The sequence below is a fragment of the Eubalaena glacialis genome, chromosome 20 (genome assembly GCF_028564815.1).
Source record: "Eubalaena glacialis isolate mEubGla1 chromosome 20, mEubGla1.1.hap2.+ XY, whole genome shotgun sequence".
In the NCBI taxonomy this organism is placed as follows: domain Eukaryota; kingdom Metazoa; phylum Chordata; class Mammalia; order Artiodactyla; family Balaenidae; genus Eubalaena; species Eubalaena glacialis.
This window is the reverse complement of record NC_083735.1, coordinates 15,046,976-15,063,848: the sequence shown is the minus strand read 5'-3', so window position 1 is coordinate 15,063,848 and position 16,873 is coordinate 15,046,976. Positions and strand designations below refer to the sequence as shown.

Sequence of the window (16,873 nt, the reverse complement as noted above, 5' to 3'; positions counted from 1 at the left end):
CAGACGGAAAAGGTAAGGACAGTGAGAAGGGTGCTCCGCTTCTGCCCAGGGGCTGGTTTCCCTGACTACCAAATTCTCTCTTTTCTCCAGGTACCCAATCCTGACTCTGGTTCCCTTGTCTACACTTGATCCCTCTTCACAAAGGAGCTGGGATGGAGGGTCCCTCTCCTAGCAGCACGTCCCTAAGCTATAGGAAAAGTGCCAAGGAAGATGGGATATTGAGAATACCCTGCATTTTTATTTTGCTTAATTGGATTAGTTTTACTCGCAGCCACCTGCAGAGCCTCTTTGATGTAGAGAAAAACATACCTAAGGCTTTTCTCCAACTGAATTTCTTCAAGTCATCTATATATACTGACACAGAAAGACGTTCATGAAATATTAAGCGGAAAATAATAATAAACAAGTTGCAGAACAAAGTATATAATGTAATGCCCTCTTTGGGAGAATTTTCTTCTCTGCAGTTAGACTAATATCTGGAAAGAAAAATAGTGATCAACTCGACTGTGTGGGAATGGAGAAGAACTTACACTTTTTATGTTATTCCCTTCCATATTGTTTAATTACTTTAACACTTTTAAAAAATATATCTGTGTAATAACTTTCAGTATATCTTCTGGGCTTTCATTTCCTTCTCTCTAAAGGACTGAGGCTGAGCCACAAGGTCAATTAAAGCTATAAAAGTACAGGATTTGTCTATATCTGACTCTCTGCTAATCCCTGTGGACAAAACAAGGAATATAACGTACAACTGCAGCCCTCAGGAAGTCGAGAAAGAGGGAGGGATGGGGATGGGATGGGGTGGGGGGAGTGAGTGCTCCAGGCAGCATGAGAAAAGAAGTGCTCCAGCCCAGGGAAGGATATGAGGGGTTCAGGAGACAGTGCAGGGGCCCCTGCTTGGAGCACAAGGTAGCTCAGAGTGCCTAGAGCAAGATGATGTTGATGGGTGGCGTGGGGCAAGCTGAAATAAACCTTGACTGCCAGGCGTACACGGTTTAGTTTTATTTTGAAGGCAATTTGTGGGTGAGGAAGAGGACACTGAAGATTTTTTTAAGGGTCAACAAAATAAAAGCCTTGTCCCTTTGTTCCCTTTCATCTTTCCTGTGGTTTTCTTGTTACCAGATGGGACCCTTCTCATACTGCCTTGGAATATTTACATTTCAGAGGAAACCAGTCAGATGGCCAGGCCTGCAAGAAATGCACAGCACCATCCTTCTCTCCTGGCAGCAAAGTACACAGTGCTGCCTCTTAGAAGGTCCACTATAAAATGTAAGGATGCTCTGTGTAGGAAACAGTGCTGTGCCAAGGTGAAGACAATCTGTCTGCCTTTGTAACCACATTCATTGTCAGCTTCATGGAGGTAATCCAACTGAGCAGGAAGGTGTGAACTTACTTTCTCTCCTGAAGATTCATTCTACAGTAAAGGACGAATCCCTTCCCACTTGGAAGGTCTTTGTTTGCTACTCTCCCCAGCTTGAAATAAGTGCTTCTGAAAGTTAAAGTCATGGGCCAGAATGTGTTATAAACTACAGAAAGGCTTTGTAAATGCTAACACTTTGATTTCCTTAAATTTTATCTCACTTCGAATGATTCCCAGTATGAAAAAGATATCTAATTTAGATTAAAAAAATAAATTCTCACTGGATATAGAACTATGTTATCTATATACTCACACACATCAAATGATCAGTGTAAATTCCTACTGTCTTCAATTCCTCCTCTTATTCTCTCCTGAAGCCTCTTCAGACTTTTGCCTTGTCCATTCTTCTAGCACAGATCTTGTCAAGATCACCAATATCTCCCATGTAGCTAAATCTTTAAGTCATTTCTCAGACCTTATCTAAATTGACTTATCAACAGCATTCAACATATTTGAGTCCTTATCACTTCCTTGAACCCCACCACCCCCAACTGACTTTGAGGAGTCCATATTCTCTTGATTTTTTTCTCCCTCACCAGTCATTCTTTCTGTCTGCTTTGCTAGTTTCTCTTCACATCCCATACCTCCAGATGTTAAAATGCCTGGGGCTCAGAACTCTTTTTTCCCTGCTTCTAAATTCTCACTCTCTTGGTTATCTCATCCATTTCAGTACTTAAATACCATATATATATATATATATATATATATATATATATATATATATATATATATATATATATATACCTCCCCCCCCCCAAGTCTATACCTCCTCTCTAAACCCCAGGGACAGATCTCCAAACACCTCAACATCTCCACTTAGGCGTCTCAAACAAACATGTTTCAACATGCTTCCAAATCTGCTCCTCTTGAGCTTTTTCCGATTTGGATAAAGGCCAACACCATCTTTCCAAGTGTTAAGCCAGAGCTTTGGAGTCAATCTGGATTCTTTTTTTGTTACCCTCCTCATCCAATCCAACGGCAAATCCTATTGGCTCCAATTTGAGAACACACCCAAAGTCCCTAACTTCTCCCCAGCTGCACCACTATCATCTGATCTGAAACATCATCTCGTCAGATTACATCACTCCGTCCTCAAAACTCTCCAGTGGCTCCCCATTTCAGATAATTTACAACTTCCAAGGCCAAAAAGGATCTTAAACCCTCAGCTCCTATTACTTTGCTGATCTCATTCTTTATTATTTACCCCCTTGCTATTTCCATCCCGTGTCCCACTGGCCTCTTTGTTGCTCTTCAAACCTCCAGGTATGCTCGTGTTTTGGGCTGTGTGTTTTGTCCTCTGTCTAGAATTCTTTTTTTCATCTCTACATGGCTTCTTTTCTCATTTGCTTTGAGTCTTTGCTCAAAGACTACCTCTGCAATAAAGCCTCCCCTGACTGTTCTATCTAAAGTTGCAACTCTTTCCACTGTCACATGGCCTTATTTTATATTTCTTCATAGCACTGATTGTTATCTCACCTTATGTTTCTATTGATTTGTATACAGTCTCTGCCCTCCACTAGAATATAAGTTCTATTAGGGCAAAACTTTGTCTTGTTCAGCCCAATGCTTAGAACAGAATCTTATACAAAGGCGGTGCTTGATAAATACCAAGTATGATTGCCGCACAGGAATGCCATTTTCTGAAATGAAGATTAAATTGGTGTACTCATAAATGAGGTAAAACCCTCACAAACATATATGGATATATATTTTGAATTCACAGGGAAAAGTTTGCTATGGAGTTGGAAATAAATGAATGAGTAACCTGTGTATTAGACACTGCAGAATAGAGAGATATTTACACAAATTATATTGAAAATTGGGAATCTAAAGAAGATTTTATAAATGTAATGAATTTTTGAAAACTCGACACTTTTTATTAAAAATTAAAGAATTAAACATCCTAACCATGATCTGTAGTCATAAGAAAACAATGACAATAAAAATATAATATGCAAATGATTTATGATATTATAAAAATGTACCTCTGAATTGGTATAGAAATCCCATTCTAGTTCAGAATAACAACTCTATGGATACTTCGTATAGTAATAAATTCATACAATCTAGTAGTTTTCTATGGTATTTTACATGTTTTTATATTATTTTTAAATTCCTTCATTTCTTCTTTGGTTTTGGATAAACTGACATTTTAATTAATATAGTCACTAACCTTAGTTTAAAAATTGATCTCAGGAGTAATTTGATTTGCCTTTTTCAAACTTTGTAAGGGAAATTCTAAGATGAGACTCATTTATCAAAGTAGATTATTATGAAAACACTGCCCTACACCATCCTTGATTTAAGCATTATTTACTAAACTCTAAATTATTATCTGTATTATCTTTAATACAGGTGTTAAAATATATGCATGAGCAGGTTGGTTTTTTTTTAAGTGAGTGGTAGAGCCAAATCTTTTTTATCTCTAAAATAGTACTTTATTTTCCAATAGAAAATGTTTGTAAGGTATGAGTCTAGACCACTGTACTTCTATTTTTTAAAGTATTTTTGTCAATATATATAATAATAGATTCTTATTTGCGAAACTCTGAAGCCCGATAAAGTAAAGCTACCATGGAATCTATTCAGTTGTTTTCTATGAAAAAACAGTCCTGGATAGTCTACCTTAATGTTAGTTTAAGATGTGTATCAGTCAGGTTCCCTTCTAAGAAGTCTGGGCTGATTAGGTAAGGAGTTGGATGGTTCCTGGAAATTGATATAAAATAGCCTGAATGGTTCTGAAAGAGCAGGGTGGATAGAAGGGGCACATTTAGCAGTAATTATGGACCAGATCGCACCTGACTAGAGACCCTTAGGAACGGGGCCCCAGGCTGCTCACATGTCTAGAAATCCCTCATGTTTGCCAACAATGAAATTCAAACTGATATTTTCTCTTGAAAGTTTCTATAGCTAATGTTTGGGGATAGTTTAGAAAATTCTCAAAATGATTTGGTCTGCTTAGTGAAGGTAACTAAGCGTTAGGGATATTACCTGGAGTTACGGACCTGCGGCCATGCAGAAGGGGTATAGATACAGTGACCGTCCTCATGTCCGCTCCCTAACTGGTTCCACTACCATGGAAAATGGAGCAGAGGATGGAAAGGAGAAATCATCTCTCAGAGGCAAGGCTCTCGGCTCATTTTTGTTTTGTCCACTCTGTGATAAAGGACAACACGAATTCCAGCCCCAATGTACTTTTTAATTTCCAGACATCTATTAGTTGGCAATAATCTTCTCTTCTTACAACCAGAATTATGTCTGAAAATGATCTATCATACATTTATATGGTTAAATATAAAGTCTCATTTTGGATTAATGAAAGTTAGCTTCACAGAATATAATTATCTGATGGAAAAGAAGAAATTATGGTCATTCGAGATCTGAGAATATCAAACGGAGTCTAAGGGTTTCGATCACTATAAAGGAAAACAACGGTAGGTTAAGGGCGAAAGAGGAGCAAAAGATAAAGGACCCTAGAGGGTTGCCTTCAACTGATCATTGCTCCTGTGGCTTCTCTGTTCCATTTTCTGTATTAATGTCAGGTCAGGACACATGCTCTGAAGGAAAATAAGGCAGGGCTAGAGGACAGAGGGAGGGGAGAGATGCTGTTTAAACAGAGGGATCCGGGGGGAAGGCTTTTTGCAGAGGTGACATTTGAGCAGAGATCAGATTATAATGAAATAAGGAAGATGCTGCTGCAAAGCCTTCCCTCCAGTGGACGAGCACTTCTGTTGTAAACAATAAAGATGAAACCATATGCAATATATTTTAACTACATTTATACTCCTTTATATTTTATTTTATTTTATTTTAAATAGACTGCCTGAATTTGAGCATGAAAACTAGTAAAACAAAATTGGCTTAAGACAGCCACTGACATTCCTCAAAGAGGTTCATGACTAAAGTGCTTTTTTAAAACGGTATAAGCAAGTCAGCACAATGACTAGAACAATCTGAACATTAGTCAACCTGTCATATTGCACCAAAGATGACTTTGCTATTTTCTAAAGGAGGGAGTAATGTCTATTAGTGACTAGGAGTTTGATGGAATTAATAATAGAATGAGACAAAAAATGTCAAGACATAACATACTCCTAGATAAAATGGCATATTCCTAGATAATATACTTTCATATATTAAGTAGTGTGTGAATACACGCACTAAGCATGTGTGTGTCTGTGTATAATTAATAAAAGGATGAATTATAAACACATATTAGATTCTTCTGAGCAAAGCCTAAAGAACCTTTATTGGAATGCTTCCGATAATGAAGAAGGTTGGTGAGTTTGACTTGCATTCTCTTTACAGCACAAAGTGTTCAAAATTAAGTTGTTTATTTGTTTGCATTTCTCTCAGGCAGTCTAACATCTCAGACTGTCAGACAGATACATAACAATACTTCTTCTATTTTTCAAGTGATAAATGGTGTACTGAGGCTTTGAATGCTCCAGCAGGTGTTGTAGCCCTGGTGAAGTCACATCAAGACGCCACTTGGAATCTCTTTCTGAAAGTCAAAGTTGTCCTCTGAAAAGATTTAGGTGGAAATTGTGAACCTGAAACATCAAGCAAAATTCTCATTAAAATGTTACAAATCCCAGGTCTCAAAAGGATCGTGTTAAATGTTCCATGCAGATGATATTTTTTAAAACGAAAAAAAAAAACTTATGTCACTTGTACACAAATCAGGAAATAGTCATCTGGAAAAACTGCCATTTTGGGTGCTGAGAAGAAAGAGGGGTGCACCCCCTCCACTGGGCCTCGGTCCTGGCCGTGAGCTCCCCCAGAGAACTCTGTCAGCTACCTTAAGAAGTCCTTCCCACTGTTGGTCCCTCAGCTTCTCCGTCTTTTTTTTTTTTTTTTTTCTGCTATAGAAATAATGTTAATAAGTTAATAGCCCCTGCGCTTTTGGACCTGGAAGCAAAGGTAAGCAAGAGACCACAAGCCTGCTTGTCAGAGAAGAAGAAAATAAATCTTTAGAAATACAGGAACATCTCTTATGTACCCTCAATCACTTCTATAGACATGAAAAAGGCCTCCAACCAGCAATAATGATAGTTGTCACAAAGTTATTGATAAGAGAATAGAGTGACTTAGTATTTGGTGAAAAATTAAGAGTGCAGATTTTAAACAAATTCAGAGCCCAGTTTCCTCTCCTAACCTCTACTCCTGTGCGCCCAACAAACTATTCGGCATCTCCACTTAGCACGCTGCAGTCAACATCTCCGAAACTGAATTCATCAAAACTCCTTAGCACCACTGTCTACTGGCCATCTGCAGAATCATATTTATCAACCATCACTGTTCTGTCTCTCACATACCATGGCTGCCTTTTAGAGAAAGAACTATTGTCATTGAAAATGACAGCGAATACTCCTGGGGAATGCACAAAGCAAAAAGCAACCAAAAGACACAGCAGCTTAGAGCTATGAGCATAGGAGAAAAATCTCAAAAGAAAAAGAAATTTTGACATCACTATGCTATAGAACTATAGAAGGGCTGACATAAACAGTGATAAACCTGAGTTGTCCCAGTGCTTGAATTATACTAGATTTACTTTAAAGTTATAATATATTAAGTATTTCCCTTAAAACAGCAAATTATCCTCTACATTTGAGATTATCTATAATACAAATGATTCATAAATTTTGAGCAGTGTATGCTTGGCATCTAGCTAGGTCCTTTCCATACATTTTTTCCAATAATTGTTTTCTCCATCTAGTCTGTTATAAAAGAACTGAGGCCCGGAGCAGTTGAGGCTCTCCTAAAGTGCTCAGCTAGTAGGTGCTCGAGTCAGGATGGAAATGAGGCATTTGATTCCAGAGTGGCACACCTCATGACGATGCTACATTGCCTCCTTGAACAAAAATGTTGGTAACGGTTTTGAAAATTAAAACATCATAGGCCTGGGCTTCCCTGGTGGCACAGTGGTTGAGAGTCTGCCTGCCAATGCAGGGGACACAGGTTCGAGCCCTGGTCTGGGAAGATCCCACATGCCGCGGAGCAACTGGGCCCGTGAGCCACAATTACTGAGCCTGCGCGTCTGGAGCCTGTGCTCCGCAACAAGAGAGGCCGCGATAGTGAGAGGCCTGTGCACCGCGATGAAGAGTGGCCCCCGCTCGCCACATCTAGAGAAAGCCCTCGTACAGAAACGAAGACCCAACACAGCCATAAATAAATTAATAAATTAAAAAAAAAAATTGCATTAAAAAAAAAAAACAAAAACATCGTAGGCCTGAATTCAGTCTAGAAACTTCATTCTTTAAATGGCATACTACCTGAGAATAAGTATTTATCTGTAAAACTCTACATCATAAAATAACTAGAAGATTTGTATTAATTTTGTGAAGCACTTTTATAATGAGATCTTCAAAGAGAATCTAAAAATAGAGTTTCATTCAGAAGAAAAGCATGGAAACTCTACAGCAGAGAGAGACATTGATTTCTCATAAGACTCAAGACAGCATTTTCTTTTTTATGAGGGTGAGGCTCTAAATTATTAGGAAACTTTGGGCATTTTCTCCTTTAAGATTGTGCAAATTAATAAAAGGAAACCTCACCCAAAGTTGGGGTCGGAAGGCCAGTAGTGGGAGCTCTCATGCCCTGCCCACCACTCACCTTCAATTACCCCACCGGGAAGACATCAGTAGCTGACTGACCCCAACAGGAAGAGACTACCTTGCTCTCCCAAGCAGGAAGCGCAGCTACATTCCTACCCCAGCAGGAGGAAGGAAGACTTCCTTCTTGCCCAGCAACAAGCCCAGCCAATGGAAAACCCGGCAGCTCAGCCAAAGACAAGCTATCATCACTTGAACTTTTACTTTCCTCCAATGAACTTTCCTTTTTTCCTTGCTGATGATCTCCTTTCCTTGTCCTGCCTTCCTTTTATAAAAGCCTTCCATGCCCTGCAACTCCTCAGAATATCTCTCTGTTTGCCACATGAGATGCTGCCCAATTGATTCATGAATCGTTTACCAAAACCACTTCGATCTTCAGATTTACTCAGTTACTTTTTGTTTTTAAACCAACAGCAGAGAAGTGCTTGTCTTTGCAGTTTTGCTCTTTATGGAGATTCCTGAGATATAGCCATAGATGACAAACTCTTGGTCAAAACTGTCCTCTCAAGGTCGATAACCTCCAATTTCTCTTGTCAAAACTTGAAACTTCACGTATTACATCATTTTATTTGTATATGGAGAACACCGACCTGTCAAAAAACCTTGACCTGTCCATGTGTGACCAGCAGATTCCCTCAGTGTCAATGAACCTTTTCGAGGCATATCTGACTGTTAGAAGAAAAATAAAATGAGGGATGAGTTTTATTGTTTCAAATATTTTTAAAAATGAAAGTTATGGTTAACAGAGAACCGACCCGAAATGTATGGGTTGTGCTGGGCTTGAAAACTGTTCCGTGGCCAGAGATCTTTCTTGAAGGGGTGATCGTTCTACACGGACAGGTACTGCACTCAACACATGGTTTTGTGGATGCCTTCCTCTGAACTAAATGAAGGGTGATATGCTCTTGTTTAAAATAAATGCAATCCTTAAAAAGACAAAAGAAAATCTATATATGCTTCAATCAGTTGCTCGTTTATCATTCATTCACTCGCTTATTTGAAAACTTTTATTTAGATATTGCTAAGTATAAGGTCCACTAAACACACATATCAATTTAATTATGTAATTGTAGTTTTTAACCCGGTAAAGTGGTAGGGCCTTAATAAGTAAATATGGATTAAAAACCTTAACCGCATAAAATTCTTAATATTAAACTATGATAGAAATGTTATTCTGCATTTGTGAAGCATCTGACTTTTTTTAATGTGATATTTGACTGCTTTTAGGATTCCACTCTAAGCCACAATATTCTAAAGTTCAATATTAAAGCTTTGCAACTCTTGCCTTCTGAGAATGAGTTTTACCGTTATATTCAAGGAGGCAGAAGGAATGCGAGAGAAAGCCCTGCCTCAGCTGGTTATTCTCTCTCTAGGCTTTATGTTCTCACACTTGGGGGTCTTCTGTGTCTTATAAAATAGACACAAGTTACTTGTATTGGAGTGAAGTGAGCAGTCATTATAAATCTGGGGGAAATCTGGTTAGGCTTTCTACCCAGCAGCATACCTTCCCCAGACTTTCTGTGGTTGCTTGGCTGAGTTGAGCTTGGGTGAAGAAGACATTGCGCCTACATTCCAGTGAACATGGCAAAGATTAACTGTAAAAATGAGAGCTAAGAAAAATGGCAGGGTATGTTACTGTGTTCTTAATCTATGCCAGGCAATATTTAACGTCTATAAATTCATTTAATCCTTATAACAATTCTTTGAGGTAGGAATCATTATTTCCCTTTTATAAGTGAGAAAATTAAGGCTCAGCGAGATTAATTGGAAGCAAATCAGTTTGTGTGGCAGGATTGAAACACAGATCTGCCTGTCCCCTGACGTAATCTTCATGCTATTTTCTTCACTACACCATCTTGACCATCAGATATTGCCTTGACACCTGGACTTTCTGATTTAGTTCGGGCCATGTTTTTATTTCACAAAATATTGAATTAATCCTCCCACCTCCTATAAATTCTCACAAGCCAGTTACTTTCAAGAAACAGATCATGGAGACATTTTATGCTACCGTGTTCATGTGGAAGTGTCCAAATTATGTTTGTTTGTTTTCCAACAAACAATGTAAATGGTGCACTTAAATATTAAGAAATCTGTCTTACAGAAACAGGGCGCGATCTGGGAACTGCCATATTCTGCTCCCCAGTCTCTGAGCCTATTGGTGGCAACCTGCTCCTTGAGGTCTGAACTGGTGGGGAGGCCGTGCGGTCCACGTCAGTTTGCCTGTAAACACAACAACATGACCTGAGCAACCAGGTACAGAGATGGACAGACCTTACCGCGAAGCTATTAATCACAACCTGCCTCCCAAAGGAAATGCCAAGTAGGGTGAGCTGAGTTTCTGGAAGATGGGCGGGGGACTGAGTCCCAGCCCCAGTCACCTCTGTGTTTAGTAAAGACTGTGAGCCTGTATTTACTGAGTGCTCAGCTATGCTAGCCCCTGCGCAGAACACGGAAGTTTTTGAAGATCTAGTTCCTCTCCTTAAGAAGATTACAAAGTATTGAAAACAAATCAAGTAATTAGATTACAATGCAATGCAGTTGATATAATATAGTGCTACAGTGTCTGGTTCTGAATACAAGCGCTGTAGAAATTTAGGGAATAGAGCAATCAATGAAGGATAAAATTAATTCTCAATGTGCAGGGCCTAGATGAGGAAAACCGCAAAAATTTATGTAAGGTCATAAAAGGCAAAATATGTTCTCTGATGGGAAAACTACATTTTGTGAAAATGTCAATTATTCCTACATTTTTAATAGATTTAATGCTATGAGGTCCAATGTGATACTTTTTTTAAAATTTGACAACCAGATTGTAAAATTTATTTGTCAACATGGGTGAGTAATTTTAACAAAGGAAGAGTAATGATGATAAAAGACCTTCCCTACCACATATTAACACTGAAAAATTAAATTGTCTAATTTGTGCACAAGAATAGAGATGGATATTCTAGAAACAGATTCTAATTCATTTATTTATTAATAATTAATTCATGAAAATTAAAATATGACAATTTTTGACTCATCAAGCTTTAAAATATACATACTAACTAAAGTTTACAGGCTGCAAGGAAAAAGTTTTGTGGATTGCTAGTGGGTCTATAAGTTGGTAGAACCATTCTTAGAAGAACTTTGGAAAAATATTTCAAGAGCCTTAAAAATATCCATAACCTTTGACCTGGTAGCTTTACTTCTAGGACTCACCACCGGGAAACAGTTTAAAGACATCCTTACTAAAATTTATGTAGGCTAATGTTCACTGTACAATATAATAGTGAAAATATAGAAGAAATGAAAATTTTCAGTAATAGGGCAACACAGTAAATTATTATATACCCACATAATTATATTTTAGTCATTAAAATCATGCTTTCAAAAATATCTGATAATATGGAAAATATGAATAATGTTAAGTGAAGAGTATATGAAAAGGAGCTACATTATAAAATAGTAAGATAATGTTAGTATTAGAAAAACAATAATGGAAAGAAAAGAAGAAATTTAATCATAGACAAAACTAGTAGTAAATTTACCAACTGTTGTCATTTTTATATTTCTATGTGTTGAGCATACAGGGGATCTTTGATTTCTACTTATATTTTTGGTACTGTCCTAATGGTCCCTGGTGAACTTGTAGTACTTTGATAATTAGAAAAAAATGGTATTTTAATCAAAAGGAAAGACAGAGCATGAACAAAATCACAGAAGTAAGACTATGCATAGCTGGTATGTTTGTGGGTCAGAGAGGAGATAATGCTGACCAGAAGCAAGGTGAGTGATGAGAAGTAACGGAAAGCAGGTGCCATAATCAAAGATGTGATGTTGCCCCCAAAGGGCAAATGTTGGCTCTTGGTGGGACAACAAAAATCTTATTCTTTTTATGTATAAAACACAGATATTAAAAATAGTACAAAACTCTACACTATATTAAAATTTCACAGGTGGGGGAGGAATTAGGACAGATACCCTAAAAGGGCTTCTTGGCATGGCAATAATTTTTAAAACGTTGAAAAACATGGATCTACAAATAGGGAGAGGCCAGGACAAGACAGGAAGGGAATGTACAGCTGGAGGTGTCTGAATTTATTTCAATAAAAAATAGAAAAGGTTTTTGATGAAAGCCTGACAGTGGAGCCCGGGTGGGCTGGGAGGAAGAGGAGAGAGCCAGTAATGTGCTATTGACATGGCAGAGGATGATGAAGAGGGTCCCAGGTGGCCAAAGTGACATGGAGGAGGGAGTGAGATCTTGAAAGAATTAACAGAGCAGACTCAAATAAAGCTGGAAAGAGCACTTCCGACTAGTGAAAGAAACGCTGACTTATCATAAAGTTGTAAGGGGTGCTGTGGAATGCATCTCGAAGGAGTCCAGTCACTCGTTAAGCATTGGCAGCTGCTTACGCATCCCCCCCGCACGGGGACCTAGATGCGGTCCCTGTAATAACTGCCTCCCGTGCTGCAGGAAGCCTGGTTGCCCGGTGGTCCAGGGGCTGGTCTCCAAAGCCAGGCAGCACTGTGGGGGAGCCCCAGCTCTGCCCCTCCCTCGTGGGATGATCTTTGGCCAGTTATTCAACTTCTTTCAGCCTCTGTTTCCTCATCTTAGATTTGGGATAATGTGAGTACCAACTCAAAGGTTCGTGGTAGGTCACAAATAAGATAATAAATGTGATTCATTTAGCTAGTGCTGGGAACATGAAAGCAATCAACAAACACTGGCTGTTGTTAACATAAGTATTGCCTCACACTTGAGTGAGTGAGAAAACTGGAAAGCTCCTTCGTAATTCTACAATAAAGGAAGAGACAAATTCCTTTCTAATAAGGCAGTGATTTGACGTTGATCCCTAAGGTCAAAAGCTTTTCTGAAATTCCCTACACAGAATGAAACTCGCCCTTCAAGATAAATAAAAACTAATGGGTATATGTCCCTTTTATTTTAACAGCATCTTATGTACATCAGTTTTTACACCTCACAATGAAAGTATTAATTATGTATATATAAAAGCATTAGCTAATGATTAGTTTTACAGACTCAGCCATTGAAACCCATCTAAGACCCTCTCCATCAAGAGTTTCATTGCGCTTAGCTGCCTGTGCTGTAGATACATGACTTGACTTTATATTCTAGTATCTAGCTAAGTATACTACTGGAACAAATTCATGTTAAATATCCAAATAATGAACTACTTAGAAAACTGTCCACATAAGATTTGACAGGGGATGCTTTGTCCGGAATAAACCATAGACCCTAATTGACAAGCATCTCTGTCCTCCGTGACCTTTGTTTTACCACCAGAGAAACAAGACTTACAGTTTTGTTCCCCTAAGAACTTCATCACCGTACACACTGGGGATTTTTATTCTCTGTGATTCTGAGGTAAGAGAAGGCAGCCTCCTGTATGCCAGTGTTTTCTTTGCAGAAGTCTGTAGCCCGCGAGCATCCAAGATCCGTGCCAGCCGGTGCTGGGCCGAGGAAAGAGCACCGGCCCTTACACCCAGTGATTTGTCCTCTTGCTCACCCCTGGGGGAGGGAAGTCAAGTTCATTACTCAGATGTAAGCTCTACGCATTTGCCCATTACTAGACTTTGTCTAGAACACGGCCCGGCACACAGAACTTAGTCCTATTTGTTGAATGAATGGACAGACCAGCATTTCCAGTTCAATTTTAATTTCAGTGAAGGATCATCGACAGGGGGAAAAGATCTCATTGTTTTAAGTCTCTCACTGTTTGTAATCAAACCATATAGCCCACAGGATTAAGAATTCACAGCTACAGTCCCCTTTTCTTATCAGCCCCAACCTAGCAGGAATTGTTTTGTGGTTGTCATTAGAACAGGGTGTTTTCACTCTTACACATTGGCTGTATGTGCTGAGACACACCTGGAGCATGGGATTAAATGCAATTCTTATCATCTTGTCCTCTGTGGTCTTTAGTGGTCGAGTGTGTCCAGCGCAGGGAAGAGGCTGGGTGATTATTTTTTATACGTACTGTGTTCTATCTGCAAAATAGGTAGGTCTCTGCTGAAGTGGTTTTGCTTGAATTGTCATCACACCATTCAAGTCACTATAAAAATTATTGGAGAAGCGATGAATCTGAGGAAAGTGAAAACAATAAAAATTAAAAAGCATCCAGAGCCATTGCAATTACTGATGGCTGTCAGGAACCCGCAGGAAACAAAGGGCAGCCTCAAACTGGCTAATTTGAGGTGCATTTAATAAAGGGACTATACTTTCTAAAGATGTGTGAAGAGAAATGAATAAGGAATGACCAATTCCCCAAGGCTTGTTAACAGTAGGGACACATTACCACACCTAGGCTCGGAGCAGCAAGAAGTGAGGGAGAGGTTTCTGGAATCTGGACAGGGTAGCTGATGGAGAAATGCCACCAACCCACTGTGACCCGGTAGAAGGGCCAGGAGGAAACAAGCCAGGCCTCATTCTCCTCCATGCTCTGAGCTCCCCAAAGCTGCAGGGCAGGGAACCCTCTGTTCATTCGCTGTGTGTTCACCTTCACCAGGGTGAAGAGGGTAGACAGAGAGTCTGGAGAAGCAAAGAAAAGGTGTCCCAGCTCCCACTGGTCAGCTTGCCTGGCACCTCTCCTCCGACCCAACCCTTCACAGCTCACCCCAGTGAGCTTCCCGGACCAGCTCCAGAGCCTGGGAAAACCTGAGACCAGAGTCTGAAAGGCTTGCATTTGAATCCCAGTTCTCGGTGGCCCCTGCTTGGTCATCTTGGAAAGATTTTAACTTCCTGATCTTTACTCTGGGGGTAATGATTCCTACTTCATAGAGTTATTAGGAGAACTCAATTCGATAACCTTGGTGAAAGCATGAAGTAAGGGCTTAATAATTATTAATTTCCTATTCCATCCCGTAATATGATCAACTAGGATTTAGAATAATATATAGCTTCAGGCAAACAGGATTTCTGAAACTAGAATTATAGTTCGAGAAAAATGTGGCAACCCTAATCACATTTTCCTCATATTGAATATATATAAAAGTAAATGTTAGAGGAATAAATTAAGACCTATTGTGATTATCACTAAAATGCTTTGACTATTTCAAAATAAACTCTACTAGTATTTTATTTTTACTTTAAACTTTGTTGCCCATTCACGTTCTTTTAACTTTTATCCAAATGCAAACAACAAAATAGCCGTAAAAAGCATTTTGAAAAACCATAAAAAACTGTAAACACAACAAAATATCTGTTAAAAAAAAATCCTTAGATTTTAAAATCTCCATATTTCTCAAGTGTATTTATATTGCCTGATAGTTAAAGGTTCTCTTCTAGGTTGTCATCAACTGTTCCTTTATATGCGATTCATACTTCATATTTTAATATGAAAAGTGGGCAATACTGTTGAGCCTGTCAGAGCACTTTAAAGAGACCAAAAAGTTCATTAAACTGGTAGCAATTCCAAAAGTTTCTTTTGAACAGCACGAACAAAGACTAATTGTAAAGCCCTTAAACTAGAGGGTAAAACAATCCTGTTAGATATTTCTGTTTTCATCCACTGCTCCGTGAAACTTGGGCCCTACTGCTCCTACGCCGGGTGCATATTTTTGTCTCTGCCTTGTCACCCTCCCTTCTCTTTTTCAGCTTAATGAATCTTGCCTGTCATTTAGGATTTAGTTCATGTATTACTCTACTTTGTGAAGGGTATGCTATTTTCCCTCTGAACCCCACAGCATTTATGAGCTAAAAGACATCTAATTACAATATATAATATAATAAAATATATGATCTATAATTAGCATCTGATTATAATAATCAAAGCTAACACTTAGTCTGCTCTCTGGCACACACTGTACTAAATGTCTTATCTCCTTTAATTCTCACGGCTTCCTATTTCATAGATCCCGTAGATAATGGAACAGGCTTTGAAAGAAAGGGGCAGATTCAAGGTCACAGAGTCAATAGCTTGTGACATTGGACTCCAAAGTTGTAGTCTATATCCAAAGCTCAAACTCTCATCCACTCTAAACATATCTTCTAGGTTGCCTCTTTGTGTGTGTGTGTGTGTGTGTGTAGTATTGTTTGGTATGGCTTGACTCCCTCCAACTAACTTGTACGGACCAGGAATCCTGTCTTATCTTTTTTCAGCTTCCCCACAGCAGACGGGCTGTGCAAACATAAACTCCAAACTCCTTAGCACTCCTGAAGGTCTCCCATAAGCAAGCTCATCCTTTCCAGTCTCACCTTCCACTACATCTTTTTCTTCTTTTTAATTATTTTATTTATTTATTTTATGTTTGGCTGCACTGGGTCCTCGTTGCTGCACGCAGGCTTTCTCTAGTTGCGGCGAGCGGGGCTACTCTTCGTTGTGGTGCGCGGGCTTCTCATTGTGGTGGCTTCTCTTGTTGCAGAGCACGGGCTCTAGGAGCACGGGCTTCAGTAGTTGTGGCTCACAGGCTCACTAGTTGTGGCTCGCGGGCTCTAGAGCACAGGCTCAGTAGTTGTGGTGCACGGGCTTAGTTGCTCCGTGGTGTGTGGGATCTTCCCGGACCAGGGCTCGAACCTGTGTCCCCTGCATTGGCAGGCGGATTCTTAACCACTGCACCACCAGGGAAGCCCCTCCACTAGATCTTTGAATAGGGACACAATTCAAGAAAAATTTATTGAGTTCCCAGTATATGCTTGTGTTAGGAGCTCTCACATATTTATATGACTTTATCCTCACAACAATCCCTTGCACAACATATTATTACCCTCGTTCTATAGATAAAGAAACTGAAGTTTAGAAAAGTTAAACAACATGTCCAAGATAATTCCCCTCATAGGTCTCTTGATTCCAAACGCCCTGGTCTTGCCACAGTGGCTCTGCTTGTCCCAGCATCC

At 39.3% G+C, this 16,873-nt stretch overlaps 1 protein-coding gene across 1 annotated transcript in view; it reads right to left on the bottom strand.

The window, feature by feature from the left end:
- Positions 1–5,737: 5,737 nt before the first annotated feature.
- The window catches only part of FAM149A (family with sequence similarity 149 member A), a 37,619-nt gene continuing 26,483 nt past the window's right edge, over positions 5,738–16,873 (bottom strand). Inside the window, 7 exon segments of the mRNA XM_061177394.1 lie at positions 5,738–5,973; positions 8,625–8,703; positions 8,790–8,815; positions 8,818–8,917; positions 10,137–10,257; positions 13,340–13,549; positions 14,019–14,122. Of these exon segments, the coding sequence (XP_061033377.1) occupies positions 5,900–5,973; positions 8,625–8,703; positions 8,790–8,815; positions 8,818–8,917; positions 10,137–10,257; positions 13,340–13,549; positions 14,019–14,122 (714 nt within the window). The 3' untranslated portion in view covers positions 5,738–5,899.